The 17,441-nt window shown below is 44.8% G+C and overlaps 1 protein-coding gene across 5 annotated transcripts; it reads right to left on the reverse strand.

Moving 5' to 3' along the window:
- Positions 1-933: 933 nt before the first annotated feature.
- r3hdm4 (R3H domain containing 4) lies at positions 934-15,610 on the reverse strand. Of its 5 annotated transcripts, none has more exons than XM_056414224.1 (10): positions 15,476-15,583; positions 15,151-15,302; positions 13,950-14,107; positions 13,723-13,844; positions 12,982-13,099; positions 12,816-12,901; positions 11,598-11,683; positions 10,815-10,870; positions 2,213-2,307; positions 934-951 (listed from the first exon to the last, which is right to left on the reverse strand). In XM_056414224.1, the coding sequence occupies exons 2-10, from the start codon at positions 15,228-15,230 to the stop codon at positions 940-942; spliced, it is 813 nt and encodes a 270-aa protein (XP_056270199.1). In that variant the 5' UTR covers positions 15,231-15,302; positions 15,476-15,583; the 3' UTR covers positions 934-939. The 5 variants fall into 5 exon arrangements, with proteins under 5 accessions (XP_056270199.1, XP_056270202.1, XP_056270200.1 ...); XM_056414225.1 differs by lacking the exon at positions 934-951 and adding an exon at positions 1,638-1,681; XM_056414227.1 differs by lacking the exons at positions 934-951; positions 10,815-10,870 and adding an exon at positions 1,622-1,681 and having other exon boundaries at positions 15,476-15,584.
- Between the last annotated feature and the right edge of the window lie 1,831 nt (positions 15,611-17,441).

A 17,441-nucleotide genomic window follows, 5' to 3' on the forward strand; every position in this document is an offset into this window, starting at 1 on the left:
TAAAAAGGAAGCGTCAGTAATCTGAGATTTGGATGAAAAGTACATTCACGTCAATATAAAAACATAAAAAAACAATATCACTAAATCAACAAAAGTACACAAAAGAGAAGACACATCTTAAAGCCTTTAATAGATGCAGCAAACATTACACATAATTATTGTAGCACATGTACGATATTTGTGTCTCGTGTATAAAGCTTTTAGAATATTTCATGTTTAAAAAAAAAAAATCAAAATGTTGACACAGGTCAATCATCCAATATTCAAGTTTTTAACCAGACTAAAGAAATAACAGAAAATGACCTCATGAGAGATAAAAGATATCTAGATCTAGAGACGTTATTTGAGAGCCTGAGAAACTTTAATAAGTTGACTAAATGTACAAACACTCAAAATAAAATAAAATAAAAATCTGGGTAAAAGTCTTTTTTTTTTTCTTCAAGTACAAATGTAGAAATACATGAAGAGCAAATAAACACATACATTTGTGTTCATAAGGCAGATGTGCTGTTCCGGGTTGTAAATGATAATATTGACATAAAAACAATATTTATTTTTTTTACCATCAAAAACTAGGGCTGTCAGCGTTAACGCGTTAATCTATGCGATTAATTTGGCCGCGTTAACGCACAAAAATATTTTAACGCACCAATGCAAGTTTTTTTTTTATTAACCAAAGTTTTTTTTTTTTTTTTTTTTAGTAGTACCGCGCAGCACGTTTGACACTGTTTGTTTTTTTAAAACAATTATTTCTCCGCGAAAATAAGGATCATATAAATGAGTTTAACTAACTCGTGGATAACCATCAGGTTTCCTTGCCTGCCTCCTGCCTTCCTGCCCGCCTCCTCTGATACACAGAGGAACGGAGGCGCGATTTGTCGGGACCGCGCGCCATGCGGAAATAACTCTGTCACACGTAAACCTTTCACCGCGGATTGGTCAATCCGTTGTCTGTCAACATTTCGGGGAAAAACCAACGAACACTCAGTAACCACGAAGGACCTCCCACCACAGGTTAGGCCTATTCATTTAGCAGCCTGTCAGTCAGAGAACCAGAGGACACGGCACGCCATGGCAGGACAATCGAGGCTCATTTCAGAGCTGAGATTGTTGAGATTGTTCTGAACGTGTTTGATGTATAACACGCGGGTGTGGGGTGTGTCCCATGCAAAAGACTTTAAACGGTGAATTTAATTTATTTTGTAAAATGTATAAAATGCCCTAGCCTCCAGAGGGTTAACGGACATATGTGAATGTCAGTCATTGTTACCAAGGCCACTGGTCTGGCTGCTGTTCAATGTTAAAGAGATGACAGGACCAATGGGGTCTCAATATATACTTTTTTTTTTTTACTAATCTGATGTTTCACTGAAGAAACAATTTATCATCCACTTATATTAAATACCTCGCTGGCACTGTACTGTATATGGTGGTTTCCTCCTTTGAAAACACAGTCTCTGTGAAGTTTTGTCTTAAGTTTTGCCCTTAAAAAGAATGAACTTTGAACTTTGAACTTTTTAATTGCGATTAATCGCATCATCACACTATCGCGATTAATTAATCGCAATTTCAAATGTGCGATTAATTAGTTAATTTTTTTTAATCGATTGACAGCCCTATCAAAAACATATTATTATATTATTCATATTATTCTACCAATGCATCACGTCTACTGCACAACCTGTAACACACATTAAGTCATAAAAGAGGCTTTAAAGATGACGTGCTTTGAGTGAACACTGCATGTAATAATAAATACATCTAAAGGTACAGATTATATTCCTCAGCGTGTACTATTGACCATCACTGGAGGAACGGTTAATTTACCCCTGACCCGCGTGGGACAATCGCAGATCAGAAGCAGAGGGCCGCTATCTGTAGCTTAAGAGGGCCATTGGTCTGGATGGACTGACAGGATGAAACGTATGTTTCAGATAAAGGAAGAGACCAAGAAAACCTCACCGAGAAAAACCTCACTATGTATATATATATACATATATATATATATATGTATATATTGCTAGAGACAATCAAGGAGATGGCAAAACAGTCTCTCAAGAAGATTTGATTTCTCTTGATGAACAGAAGGGAAATATAAATATAAACAGACATGGACATTATGAAATGCATAATGCACATGGCTCATGGCTCATGGCTCATGGCTCATGACACATGGCTCACGGCTCATGGCGTGGAGCTCGTCTCAGCTCACCTGCTCCAGGAAGGCGGGCAGCAGCAGCCCTGGAGGGGAGAAGGCGGTGTGTGTGTTCACCACGTCGGTCTGACGGGAGCCGTTGACGTCGGAGCCTGAAGAGCAAACACACGTCATGACCTCACCACAAACACACGTCATGACCTCACCACAAACACACGTCATGACCTCACCACAAACACACGTCATGACCTCACCACAAACACACGTCATGACCTCACCACAAACACGTCATGACCTCACCACAAACACATCATGACCTCACCACAAACACACATCATGACCTCACCACAAACACACATCATGACCTCACCACAAACACACGTCATGACCTCACCACACACGTCATGACCTCACCACAAACACACGTCATGACCTCACTACAAACACACGTCATGACCTCACCACAAACACACGTCATGACCTCACCGCAAACACGTCATGACCTCACCGCAAACACACGTCGCGACCTCACCACAAACACACGTCATGACCTCACCGCAAACACGTCATGACCTCACCTGCAAACACACGCCATGACCTCACCGCAACACACGTCATGACCTCACCGCAACACACGTCATGACCTCACCGCAAAACACTGCGACCATCAGCAAACAAACACATCATGACCTCACCAAACACACGTCATGACCTCACCGCATGACTCACACACACGTCATGACCATAAACACGTCATGACCTCACCGCAAACACACGTCATGACCTCACCGCAAACACACGTCATGACCTCACAGCAAACACACATCATGACCTCACCGCAAACACACATCATGACCTCACCGCAAACACACGTCATGACCTCACCACACACGTCATGACCTCACCACAAACACACGTCATGACCTCACCACAAACACACGTCATGACCTCACCACAAACACACGTCATGACCTCACCGCAAACACACGTCATGACCTCACCGCAAACACACATCATGACCTCACAGCAAACACACGTCATGACCTCACCGCAAACACACGTCATGACCTCACCGCAAACACACGTCATGACCTCACCGCAAACACACGTCATGACCTCACCGCAAACACACGTCATGACCTCACCGCAAACACACGTCATGACCTCACACGTCATGACCTCACCGCAAACACACGTCATGACCTCACCGCAAACACACGTCATGACCTCACCGCAAACACACGTCATGACCTCACAGCAAACACACGTCATGACCTCACCGCAAACACACGTCATGACCTCACCGCAAACACACGTCATGACCTCACAGCAAACACACGTCATGACCTCACAGCAAACACACGTCATGACCTCACCACAAACACACATCATGACCTCACCACAAACACACATCATGACCTCACCGCTTCACTCAAACACACGTCATGACCTCAAAGCAAACACACGCTATGACCGAGGGATCAAAGCAAACGTGTACTATATCTCTAGTATAATGTATTTATATCTCTAGTATAATGTGTATTTATCTCCTCTCTCTAGTATAATGTGTATTATATATCTCTCTCTAGTAGAATGTATTTATATCTCTCTAGTATAATGTATTTATCTCTCTAGTATAATGTATTATATCTCTCTAGTAGAATGTGTATTTATATCTCTCTCTCTAGTATAATGTGTATTTATCTCTCTCTAGTATAATGTGTATTTATATCTCTCTCTAGTATAATGTATTTATATATCTCTCTCTAGTATAATGTGTATTTATATCTCTCTCTTGTATAATGTGTATTTATATCTCTCTCTAGTATAATGTGTATTTATATCTCTAGTATAACGTATTTATATCTCTCTAGCACGTGTATTTATATCTCTCTCAGTATAATGTAAAATATATTTCTCTCTAGTATATAATGTAAAATTATATCTCTCTAGTATAATGTGTATTTATATCTCTCTCTTAGTATAACGGTATTTATATCTCTCTAGTATAATGTATTTACATCTCTCTCTAGTATAATAGATAGATAGATAGATATATATTTCTATTAATCCCTCAAGGGAAATTTGTCGGGACAGTATAGCAACACACAAAAGAGTAAAACAAAACACAAACAAGAATAAGTATAGAAGTACAAGTAAAATAAAAGTAAAATATATATAAATATACAACACATGCATACACAACACACAACAACACTGACAAATCAAATACACAAAATATTAAATATAGACAGAGTGCAAAAAGCAAAGTGTGTGTATGAGTGCAGAGCTAATGAAATGCAATGTGTGTGTATGTGTGTAGTGCAAACAAATGAGATGTGTGAAGTGCAGATCAACACTATGATCTGGCAAGAGGTGATCTGTTGTAGAGCCTCATAGCCGTCGGCAGGAATGTTCTCCTGTATCTGTCCTTGTGGCAGCGGAGCGTGAGGAGACGTCTGGAGAAAGTACTCCTCTGTCCCTGCAGTAGGTGGTGGAGAGGATGGTCCGGGTGGTCCGGGTTGTCCAATATGGACACAAGTTTCTTCAACGTCCTCCTCTCCACCACCTGTTCCAGGTGCTCCAGCTGGCAGCCGATGATGGAGCCAGCCTTCCTAACCAGTTTGTTAAGACGGCTGGTGTCACCGCCCGATGCTGCTCCCCCAGCAGACAATGGCAAGTGCAGCACACTGGCCACAACCGACTGGTAGAATAACTCCAGCATCTTGCTGCACACGCTGAAGGATCAAGCCTCAGGAAAAGAGCCGACTCATCCCTTCTTGTACACAGCGTTGATGTTGGCCTTCCAGTTCAGTCGGCTGTCGATGAGACGCCCAGGTACTTGTACTCCACCATGTCCACGCCCACTCCCAGGACACTCAGAGGGGAGGAGCTTCCTCCTGAAGTCCACCACCATCTCTCTGGTCTTGGCCACGTTCAGCCGCAGGTGGTTCGCATCGGCCCACTTTACAAAGTCACTCACCACTGCCCTGTACTCCTGCCAAGAGGAAGTACCGAGACAGAGTGGAATCACAGATGGAGCAGCGCGACACCAGGCGCCTATGGCAGGGGCTACGGACTATTACAAACTACCAGAGCAGACCCCGCGCAATGGTGAGTGCCGACGCATCCCTAGCGGACGACCTGAACTCATTTTATGCACGGTTTGAGGCTAGCAACAACAGCGCTAGCTCGCCGGCTAACAACAACACCGTTAGCGTAGCCGAGGTGAGTTCCACCGCTGGGGATGAACACACACTCTCTGTGACCGAGCACAGTGTGAGGAGGGCTCTGTTGAGGGTGAACACCAGGAAAGCTGCAGGTCCAGATGGCATATCTGGGCGAGTACTGAAGACCTGTGCTAACCAGCTAGCTCCAGTGTTCACCACAATATTCAACCTCTCCTGGCTGAGTCCGTGGTCCCCGCCTGCTTCAAGAGATCCACTATTGTCCCTGTGCCCAAGAATGCTTCTCCAGCATGTATGAATGTCTACCGACCCGTGGCCCTCACCTCGGTGGTCATGAAATGCTTTGAGAGGCTGATAAAGGGCTACATCTGCGCTTCCTCGCTTCCTCCATGGACCCGCTGCAGTTTGCTTATCGCCCAAACAGATCCACGGATGATGCTGTCTCCCAGGTACTGCACACCACACTCTCTCATCTGGACAGCCAGAGGGGGCTATGTGAGACTGCTGTTCATTGATTATAGTTCAGCTTTCAACACCATAGTCCCTCCAGACTGGCCGGCAAGCTGACTGAGCTGGGACTGAACACCCCTGTGTGCTTGGATCCTGGACTTCCTGACCGCCAGGCCACAGGTGGTCAGGGTGGGCAGACACACCTCCAAATCCCTCACCCTGAACACAGGATCCCCAGGGTTGCGCCTCAGCCCCTACTGTACTCCCTGTACACACATGACTGTGTGGCCAGGTTCAGCTCCAACACCATCATCAAGTTTATGGATGACACAGTGGTGGTGGGCCTGATCTCCGACAACGTCGAGAAGGCCTACCTGGAGGAAGTTGCTGATCTGTCACTCTGGTGCCAGGACAACAGCCTCATCATGAATGTCACCAAAACTAAGGAGCTGATTGTGGACTTTAGGAGGGCACAACAACAGAGGACGACTCACCACTGGGGATTAACGGGACTACTGTGGAGAGGGTGAGCGGGTATAAATACCTGGGAGTCCACATCACCGAGGATCTGACATGGTCAACAAACACAGACACTCTGGTGAGAAAGGCAAGGCAGCGCCTACCACCTCAGGCAGCTGAGGAAATTTAAAGTTTCCCAGAGGATCCTTCAGTCCTTCTACTCTGAGCTGTAGAGAGCGCCCTGACAGGAAGCATCACAGCCTGGTTTGGCAACTGCTCCGCTCAGGACAGGAAGGCTCTGCAGAGAGTAGTGCTCGGCTGAGCGCACTATTGGAACTACACTCCCACCCTGCAGGACTTGTACACCAGGAGGTGCAGAACCAGAGCCGGCAGGATCATGAAGGATCCTCACCACCCCAACAACAGACTGTTTCAGCTGCTGCGGTCAGGCTGGCGCCTCCGTAGTCACGCAGCAAGAACAGAGAGACTGAGACGGAGTTTCTTTCCTCAGGCCATCAGGATTGTGAACTCCGACCTCACCAGGACCCCCACATAGACCCACACAACTGCCCCTCTTAGGCACACACACACACACACACTTACTGTAAATATTGTGTTGTTTTTTATTTGTAAATAGTGCGTACTTGTTGCCCTTGCACATTCCTGCTGAGCATTGCCACTTTCATTTCACTGCACACCCTGTGTGTGTATGTGACAAATAAAACATCTTGAATCTTGAATCTTGAATCCTCCCGTCCATCCCTAATACACCCGACCACTGCAGAGTCATCAGAGTACTTCTGCAGATGGCATGACTCCGTGTTGGACTGGAAGTCACTGGTGTACAGGGTGAAGAGGAAGGGAGACAGAACAGTTCCTGTGGGCTCAACATCACTGACCACCGTTCCAGACAGCACACGGCCCATTCTGACAAACTGTGGTCTGCCTGTGAGGTAGTCAGTGATCCAGGAGATGGTGGACGCGCCACCGCCACCGCAGCTTCTCACTCAGCAGCAGTGGCTGGATGGTGTTAAATGCACTGGAGAAGTCAAAGAAAGTGACTCTCACAGAGACACCGGTTCCATCCAGGTGCGACTGAGCTCTGCAGCAGGTAGATGATGGCGTCGTCCACTCCCACATGAGGCTGGGAAGCAAATTGCAGAGGGTCCAGCGACGATTTCACCTGCGGCCGGAGGTGGGCCAAGACCAGCCTCCAGCACCTTCATCACATGGGAGGTGAGGGCGACCGGTCGGTAGTCGTTGAGGCCAGATGGTGTTGACTTCTTTGGGACAGGGACCAGGCACGACGTCTTCCACCGGGACCTCCTCCTGCCTCAGGCTGAGGGTGAAGAGGCGCTGCAGGACACCAGACAGCTGGGTGGGCAGGTCTTTAGGACCCTGGGGCTGATGCCATCAGGACCTTCAGCTCTGCGCTGGAGTAGTTTCTCCAGCTGTCTTCTCACCTGGTCAGTCGTCACAGAGAGAGGGGGAGGGTGGAGGAGCCCATTGTTGTTGAGGGCTCGGTGGATGTGCAGCTCAGCAGGGGGGACAGAGGGGAGGTGTTTGGGAGGTGTGATGTGGAGGAGACAGGAGAGGGCTGTGAACTGAACCTGTTGAAAACAGTTCAGCTCATGGCCCTCTCCAGGGAGCCCCTGGCTGTCTACCTCCCACCTTGAAGCCAGTTATCTGCTTCATGCCAGACCACACCTCCTTTGTGTTGTTCAGCTGGAGTTTGGCCTCCAGCTTCCTCCTGTAGGAGTCCTTGCCTCCTGAGCTTCACCTTTAGGTTGCGCTGGGCTTTCCTCAGCTCATCCCTGTCTCCAGACCTGAAAGCAGCTTTCATGTTAAGAAGCGCCTTCAGGTCCCTGGTGATCCAGGGCTTGTTGTTGGGAAGCAGCGCACAGTCCGTGATGGGATGGTGGTGTGTTCACAGAACTTGATGTATTCCGTGATGCAGTCGGTCATACTGTTGATGTCCTCCCGTGCGGTCCACACAGCACATCCCAGTCCGTTGACTCAAGCAGTCCTGTAGGAGTCGTTAGCCTCCAGAGACCACCTCCTCACAGTCCTGGTGGTCACCCTCTCTTCACCAGAGGAACATACCTGGGTGTCAGCCGGACCAGGTCATGATCAGACCTGCCGAGGGGGGGGCAGTGGCGCCAGGCGCGTCCGCCTTAGTATTAGCATACAGCAAGTCCAGAGTTTTATTGTTCCTTGTTGGGCAGTCTATGTATTGATGGAAGGTTGAGCTTTTCCAATGTGGTGTGGTTAAAGTCACCAGTGATAGCCATGAATGCTCCAGGCTGATGATTCAGCAGAGCAGACACAGTGGAGTGGATGGTGTCCACAGCTTCCTCAGCGTCAGCTGATGGCGGCACGCACACGACAACCACAATGGCGGACGTGAACTCTCTCGGCAAATAGTACGGGCGCATCCCCACGGCCAACAGTTCAATGTTCGGGCTACAGAAGCGCTCCTTCACGCACACATGGTCCGGATGGCACCACCGTTCATTCACATAAACAGCGATCCCGCCCCCCCTCTTCTTACCGCTCTGTGTAGCGTCTCTGTCCTGAAGCCGGGCACAGACGCGCTGTGATCCGGATAGTCCGCGTGTAGCCACGTCTCAGTGAAGCACAAGAGACTGCTCTCACGGAAGATCCTCTCAGACATTACCAGCGCGCCGAGCTCATCCGTCTTATTCGCCAAAGACCTCACGTTCCCCGTTATGATCGACGGTACCGAGGGTTTGTATCTCCTCGTTTTAGCCCTCCGCTTGACACCCGATCTGCAGCCGCGAGCCCTTCTCCGCAGCTCCAGAGGGATCACAGGTCTGTCTCCAGGCAGAAGCTGCGGCCTGCACAGCGATCAGCTGAGCGCGCGAGTAAATGACGGTCCCAGTCATTGTTTTGCTGTGGCTCTCCGATACTCACGACAAAGTGAACAAAAGCCACAGTAGAAGTATCGAAAAAAGTAGTTATGGTCCAGTGTCCGACCGTAACTAAGACAAACGTGAAAGAAAAGAAAAAGAGAGGAAAAGTGCAAAAAAAGACAATAAAATAAAAGCAAGACGCTACTACTGAAACAAGCAGCCGTTGGCACAGCGCCATTTTATCTGCAATGTGTATTTATATCTCTCTCTAGTATAATGTGTATTTATATCTCTCTAGTATAATGTGTATTTATATCTCTCTCTAGTAGAAAGTGTATTTATATCTCTCTAGTATAATGTGTATTTATATCTCTCTCTCTAGTATAATGTGTATTTATATCTCTCTCTCTAGTATAACGTGTATTTATATCTCTCTCTCTAGTATAACGTGTATTTATATCTCTCTCTAGTATAATGTGTATTTATATCTCTCTCTCTAGTATAATGTGTATTTATATCTCTCTAGTATAATGTGTATTTATATCTCTCTCTCTAGTATAATGTGTATTTATATCTCTCTCTCTAGTATAATGTGTATTTATATCTCTCTCTAGTATAATGTATTTATATCTCTCTCTAGTATAATGTGTATTTATATCTCTCTCTAGTATAATGTGTATTTATATCTCTCTCTCTAGTATAATGTGTATTTATATCTCTCTCTCTAGTATAACGTGTATTTATATCTCTCTCTAGTATAATGTGTATTTATATCTCTCTCTAGTATAATGTGTATTTATATCTCTAGTATAATGTGTATTTATATCTCTCTCTAGTATAATGTGTATTTATATCTCTCTCTAGTATAATGTGTATTTATATCTCTCTCTCTAGTATAATGTGTATTTATATCTCTCTCTAGTATAATGTGTATTTATATCTCTCTCTCTAGTATAATGTGTATTTATATCTCTCTCTCTAGTATAATGTGTATTTATATCTCTCTCTCTAGTATAATGTGTATTTATATCTCTCTCTCTAGTATAATGTGTATTTATATCTCTCTCTAGTATAATGTGTATTTATATCTCTCTCTAGTATGTGTATTTATATCTCTCTCTCTAGTATAATGTGTATTTATATATCTCTCTCTAGTATAATGTGTATTTATATCTCTCTCTCTAGTATGTGTATTTCTCTCTCTCTCTCTAGTATAATGTGTATTTATCTCTCTCTCTAGTATGTGTATTTATCTCTCTCTCTCTAGTATAATGTGTATTTATCTCTCTCTCTCTCTCGTATAATGTGTATTTATCTCTCTCTCTCTAGTATAATGTGTATTTATCTCTCTCTCTCGAGTATAATGTGTATTTATATCTCTCTCTCTAGTATGTGTATTTATCTCTCTCTCTCTAGTATAATGTGTATTTATCTCTCTCTCTCTAGTATAATGTGTATTTATATCTCTCTCTAGTATAATGTGTATTTATCTCTCTCTCTCTAGTATAATGTGTATTTATCTCTCTCTCTCTAGTATAATGTGTATTTATATCTCCCTCTCTCTAGTATAATGTGTATTTATATCTCTCTCTCTAGTATACTGTGTATTTATCTCTCTCTCTCTAGTATAATGTGTATTTATATCTCTCTCTCTAGTATAATGTACACGTCTGTCTGTGTTTCACTCACTTCCAGAGACGAGGTCCAGGTACTGGCAGACGGCGTGAAGCAGCAGCCGCTCGAAGCTGACGGCAAACAGACGTTCACAAACATCCGTTCACAAGGCGGGTCCATAGCGTCTGATGAGTATTAGGTTTCGTGTAATTTAATTTAATCCGAGAGGATCCATCAGAGCTCTCCGCCGGTTTGTTTGTCGGCACATAAAAGTGTTTAAAAGGTTTTTAACACAATGACCCACAATGATTTACTTTTACGTCCATTTGTTTTAGAATACCAAAAATTACGAATGACGTAACAAGATAAATGAGACCTGGACCCTGATAAGTTGTTGTTGTTGTTGTGTATTTTATGCAGTCAATCAAATCAAATATAATACAATATTATTCTATATAATATACAAAACAGAAAGACTGAAAAGGTATAGGTAGAAGCATAAAATAATTATATATTCCTCTCCTAAATTAATATCAAATAAATCAGAAAATTAATATAAAATAAAGAAAAAATAAAGAAAAATAAGCTTTGGGCTAAAATAAAATAAAACTTTCATAAAACGTTGGGTCTAAAATTGACACTTTTAAAACACTACCAGTCGTAATGTGTTGGTGTCGTAATGTGTTGGTGTCATAACCAACGGCGCCCACTTTTAGTTTAGAGGTTATAACGTCTGCCAACAGCCAAAAACAAGATACTTCCTGAGGCTCTTTTAAAAAACACAAAACGTTGATAGGAAATGTGATTTGAACCCTTTAATGACTTTCAGACCTGAATGTGTGTCAACCGTGTTTCTACCTGCTGGAGAGGTTGGTTGTGTAGACGGAGTGAGGCTGGGCGGTGAAGAAGCTCCGCAGGTTTCCCTCGAGCAGCTCCAGAGTTCCCTAGAGGACAGACATCGAACAGTGTGAGAGACAAAAAGGTTCGATCTCCACCACGGCAACGTGGCCTGGAGCCACAGACCGGACCTCGTGGTCGTGGTTCAACCTGTTTTGAAACATCAAGTCACTGTTTTCTAAAAGCTAAAAACAGCCGATGACCTGCAGGTCGACGAGGAGGAAGGAGAGAATCAAAATGGCTTCCACCAGTTATCACATCGCCATGTGCTTTTTACAAGTGTTAGGATACACTGAGCACCTCTCTCCTCTCCTCTCTCCTTATGGATGTTTAGGATACACTGAGCACCTATCTCCTCTTCTCTCTCCTTATGGATGTTTTAGGATACACTGAGCACCTCTCTCCTCTCCTCTCTCCTTATGGATGTTTAGGATACACTGAGCACCTCTCTCCTCTCCTCTCTCCTTATGGATGTGTTAGGATACACTGAGCACCTATCTCCTCTCCTCTCTCCTTATGGATGTTTTAGGATACACTGAGCACCTCTCTCCTCTCCTCTCTCCTTATGGATGTTTAGGATACACTGAGCACCTATCTCCTCTTCTCTCTCCTTATGGATGTTTTAGGATACACTGAGCACCTCTTTCCTCTCCTCTCTCCTTATGGATGTTTAGGATACACTGAGCACCTCTCTCCTCTCCTCTCTCCTTATGGATGTTTAGGATACACTGAGCACCTATCTCCTCCTCTCTCCTTATGGATGTTTTAGGATACACTGAGCACCTCTCTCCTCTCCTCTCTCCTTATGGATGTTTAGGATACACTGAGCACCTATCTCCTCTTCTCTCCTTATGGATGTTTTAGGATACACTGAGCACCTATCTCCTCTTCTCTCTCCTTATGGATGTTTTAGGATACACTGAGCACCTATCTCCTCTCCTCTCTCCTTATGGATGTTTTAGGATACACTGAGCACCTATCTCCTCTTCTCTCTCTCCTTATGGATGTGTTAGGATACACTGAGCACCTATCTCCTCTCCTCTCTCCTTATGGATGTGTTAGGATACACTGAGCACCTCTCTCCTCTTCTCTCTCCTTATGGATGTTTTAGGATACACTGAGCACCTCTCTCCTCTTCTCTCTCCTTATGGATGTTTTAGGATACACTGAGACACTCACCATGGGGACTTGTTTCCGTCGTAGAGTCGCTCGCAGCCTGCGATCGATTCTCAGGAAGCCGCCCTGAGCGCTGAAGGCCGGATTCACTGTGAAGACGTGAGAGTGACGTTTAGACAGACGGGCTCACGTACACTCAACGGCCGGATCACGAGACCGAGACGCCCACCATTCCTCTCGTCCTTCAGGGTCCTGCTGCTGTTCCTCTTCTTGGCCTCCTCCTGCTCCAGCAGAGACAGCAGCTTCTCCTGCTCCTCCCCGGAGCAACTCATGAAGTCATTCCACGGCTAAAAGAACGAGAGGAGCAACTCATGAAGTCATTATACGGCTAAAAGAACGAGAGGAGAAACTCATGAAGTCATTATACGGCTAAAAGAACGAGAGGAGCAACTCATGAAGTCATTCCACGGCTAAAAGAACGAGAGGAGCAACTCATGAAGTCATTATACGGCTAACGGAACGAGGAGTCAATTCATGAAGTTATTCCACAGTTAAAAGAACGAGGAGTCAACTCATGAAGTCATTTCATGGCTAACGGAACGAGAGGAGTCAACTCAAAAGTTATAAACTAATACTCGTTTTATTGGGTGCTCTTGTATTATTAAACAGGTGCTGCAGGGATACAGCCTGTAAATGCACTTCTGCAATGTCTCTTAATTCTTATATCTGAGATACAAATATTAAGACAGGACATTTCTAATTAAAAACAAGACATTTAAAAAATAAATAAAAATAAATAAGAATAAATAAAACATAAAACCCAGACGTCAATGGCTTAAAAGTGAACAAGTGTCATGTAAAAGAGTATTTTGTTCCCCCCGCAGCACTGACTCGGTCCACTGTGGTCCCTGCCATGATGGTTTTGGTGGTTTTGACTCCAACACTGCCTCAAACCACTGAGCAAACTCACCTCTATGTAGTTGACGTTGGTGCAGGCCTCAGTGAAGATGGATGGGATCGCTGGGTTGCTGCACACTTCCAGGTCATCTTTGGAGCACTCGTCCTTCTCCAGGAGATTCGTGAGGAAGCGAGCTGAGAGAGACGGAGAGTGTTTTTGAAGGGAAAGTTAATGCTCGTCTTCCGGCATCGCTCAGTCTGCAGCGGACACTCGTACATGGTGGTAGAATAGCGGCTTACTGTTCTCCTGCCGCCGGAGGCCGTTCTTGCCTTTGGCTCGGGGGGTGAGGTCAGAGTTGAGGATGGCTTGGTTGATGAAGAACTGCTTCTTCTTGGTGGGAGACACTCGCTTGGCTGGAGAGCTGGGCAGCGAGGTGCATTTACGCTCCTCTACCAGGCTGAGGACACAGAGGACGAGATGTGCGATGAGACGAGTGAGATATCCTGAAGGGGAAGCAACGGCTGATCTGGTTAATCTGAACTCATGTCGTCGGGTTGTGGTGGGTTGTGGTGCATGTAGTTCTTCAACCTAAGTGAAAAATGTTGTAAAAACTGCAACGGTGCATTCGTTTTGGTAGACGGCGATAGTTTATTGTTTGTTGTTTGTTGAGAGTGATGCCCACAGTGCATCAAAGCACGCTTCCCTCAATACTCAAGATGTGGGAACAGACTTCTGCACTGTCAGTGTTCTTGATGTTCAGCATGAGGATGCTCTTTGAACGGTGCATGGTCTCAGGTGTGAGGTGGACATTGAGAATGTGGATCGGTCTCTCAATGTATTTTTACCGTCGCATTGAAAATGCGGAAGGTTATGTTTTGATCGCCGTGTATTTATTTATTTGTATGCGTGTTACTCGCATAACTCAAAAAGTATCGCATGAAATTTGGTGGGATGATTGGTTATTATCCGGGGACCATTTGATTAGATTTTGGGATCGATCGGGTCAAAGGTCAAGTTCAAGGTCATGAAAAGGTCAACATCTTCTTTTTACCATAGCGCGGTCAATTTCTATCCAATTAACATGCAACTAATGCCAATATGTTCATAATTCAATGCCCAATCTTGTGATATGAAGGTATGCACTCTACCGAGTGCCCGTTCTAGTTTATGAATGCAATACATAATAATAATATGCGTCTGTTTCACAAGAGAAAGGAGAGTATGCTCCGAGCTGCTGCTGCTGAGAGGCTCCTGTTGTATCTCTGGTGTAGATGCATCAGGGGAGGAGGTGCAGCCTGCAGGAAGTCAGTGGGTGGAGCAGCACCTCCTCTGCACAACACCCACTCACCACTCAGTGCTCTGCCTGAGTGGCCATGTTGAGCCTGCAGGTTGAATAGCAACACTACAGCAACATGAGATGTAGATAACCTCTTCCTCAGTGGGTTAGGGTTGGAAAGGGTTATTAATATGACACCGTCTTCACATATGAACTCAGCTTACCAGGCTGTGGCGTTATTAGAGGTGTACGTTATGTTTTTGATCCGTGTCTCTCTGTAACTCGAGCTGTCCGTAATGCGCATGCGCCGTGTGGTAGGAGCGTCTCGGCCACAACAACACGTCAGGTTAGCTCGTGAGCTAACGGCAGCTGCGAGCTGTTAAAACAGGCCAACAGAGACGGGGCTTTGAACATGGAGGCCAGTTAAAACCTGAATATTAACCTCAAGCTACTCAGCAAAGAGTAAACGATGTAACATACACATGAACTCAATAAACTGGAGTAGCAACGCGAGCTAACACCCGCTAGCTGCTCGGGATGTCCACTCACATATAATCCTGTTCTTCATTCTTTGTCAAAACGACCATGTTTCTTAACGCCAAACACACGGGGAGAAGATGGCCCTGAGTGTTACTGTCTGAGTGTTAATATCTGAGTGTTAATGTCTGAAGGCTGAAGGCTGTCAGTGAGCTGCTCCTCCTCTTCATCCCCTGGCACCAGGGTTGCCAGGTCTGTGTGACAAAACCAGCCCAAAACCAGCCCAATGGCCAATAAAACCAGCCCAATATCAGAACTCAAAATATGCCCGTGCCAAACCATATACACTGCTTTTAAAGTCCATGTCCATGTGTGTACGTGCTGATCTGGAGTCAGTTTGGTAGGATTTAGGTATAAATAAATTATTTCATTTAAAATATGGATTTTTATTTCAAGATATTCATGTAATTTGCATGCAAAATAGGTCTACCCGAACCAGCGGACAAAAAATTCAACCCGCGGCAACACTTCAAAAGTAGCCCAATTCCGCGGGAAAACCGCGGACCTGGCAACACTGCCTGGCACTGAAGGAGCCGCCGAGTCCGCCTCCTCTAACAAAGAGGGCGGAAAAGAGAAGAGCTCTCACTCCGTCTCGAGTTACATGTGAGTCTTTCAAACATGTCATCGCGTCAAAAAATTACTTTTCTTTCTTTCTATTTAACACATTTTTTAAGAGCATTTGTATTTTGTTTCAATAAATGATCTATTATTCTTGATGAAAATTTTTACTTCAAGATAAGTCATTCAGCATGCACAAAGCACATCGCAGTCACATGCTTCAGTCATTTAATCAACAGTAGTCATACAAAATAATGATGAATGCAACTTTTAAATTAATCAAACACAAACTGCAGAGGAAGTTGATTTCGTTTTGAAATTGAGAGTAAAGTGTGTTTGAGGACTTGGTGATAACCTTCAGAAACACATATTGGTCCTACTAATAAACTTCAAAAACACCTATTGGTCCTACTAATAACCTTCAAAAACACATATTACTCATATTATTAACCTTTACACACACCTATTGGTCCTACTAATAACCTTCAAAAACACATATTACTCCTATTATTAACCTTTACACACACCTATTGGTCCTACTAATAACCTTTTGTGTAAATTCAACTAACAGACACAATTGCGCACGACTGGATTGTGGTCCAAGTCTTATTTTTTAACTCCAGAGTGATGCATCGAATGAGTAGACAATCTTTGGCATACCTAATAAAAACAAATTCCTGTCACAATTTGCTAAATAAAGCCACTGAAACCTCCAGTATCTTTATAATCCATCATCTTCGACTGGTTTCGGATCCATAATCCATCCTTTGATATAATATAAAATAACAATGACTTTACTCATCCCCCCCCCCAACCAATTAAAAGCTGACCGGAGTGTGTGTGTGTGTGTGTGTGTGTGTGTGTGTGTGTGTGTGTGCATGTTACCATAACAGCCAGTTTAAAATAGGCCACAATGCCATCTAATTGTTCTGAACTTTTGTTTTTCTTTCTCCTGCTGCTGGAGACAAACAGGAGCCGATCAGTTTGTCAAAAGCACGTCGGGTGGAACATTTCTTCGGCATAAGAAGATTCTCGAAGGCCGGAAATGAGGAAAGAGAAGAAGACGAGGACGGCCGATCAAGAACGACTGGATTTATGCCCGATGATCGCGGGGAAAGGAGAGAAATGGATTCCCAAATTGAGAACCGCGAAGTCAAAGGAGAAGATGACATTTACCGGATTCACCTCGTCCAACGTCACCACATGCGAGACGTCAGGGAGCGTATTGAGGCTTTGTGTCAATCTAATGCCGGTTCTGGCTGCAGCCAAAGAGGAGGAGGAGGAGGAGGAGGAGGGGAAAGAAGACATCCGCACAGGTAGAAAGGAACCAGAAAGCAGCTCCAGCACCGGCCCGGCTGCCATTGAAGGATCACCTCCTCGCTTAGTGCTGCCACCTTTACCTGAGGGTCGTGGCCCCCCG

Source organism: Pseudoliparis swirei, chromosome 5 (assembly GCF_029220125.1).
Source record: "Pseudoliparis swirei isolate HS2019 ecotype Mariana Trench chromosome 5, NWPU_hadal_v1, whole genome shotgun sequence".
In the NCBI taxonomy this organism is placed as follows: domain Eukaryota; kingdom Metazoa; phylum Chordata; class Actinopteri; order Perciformes; family Liparidae; genus Pseudoliparis; species Pseudoliparis swirei.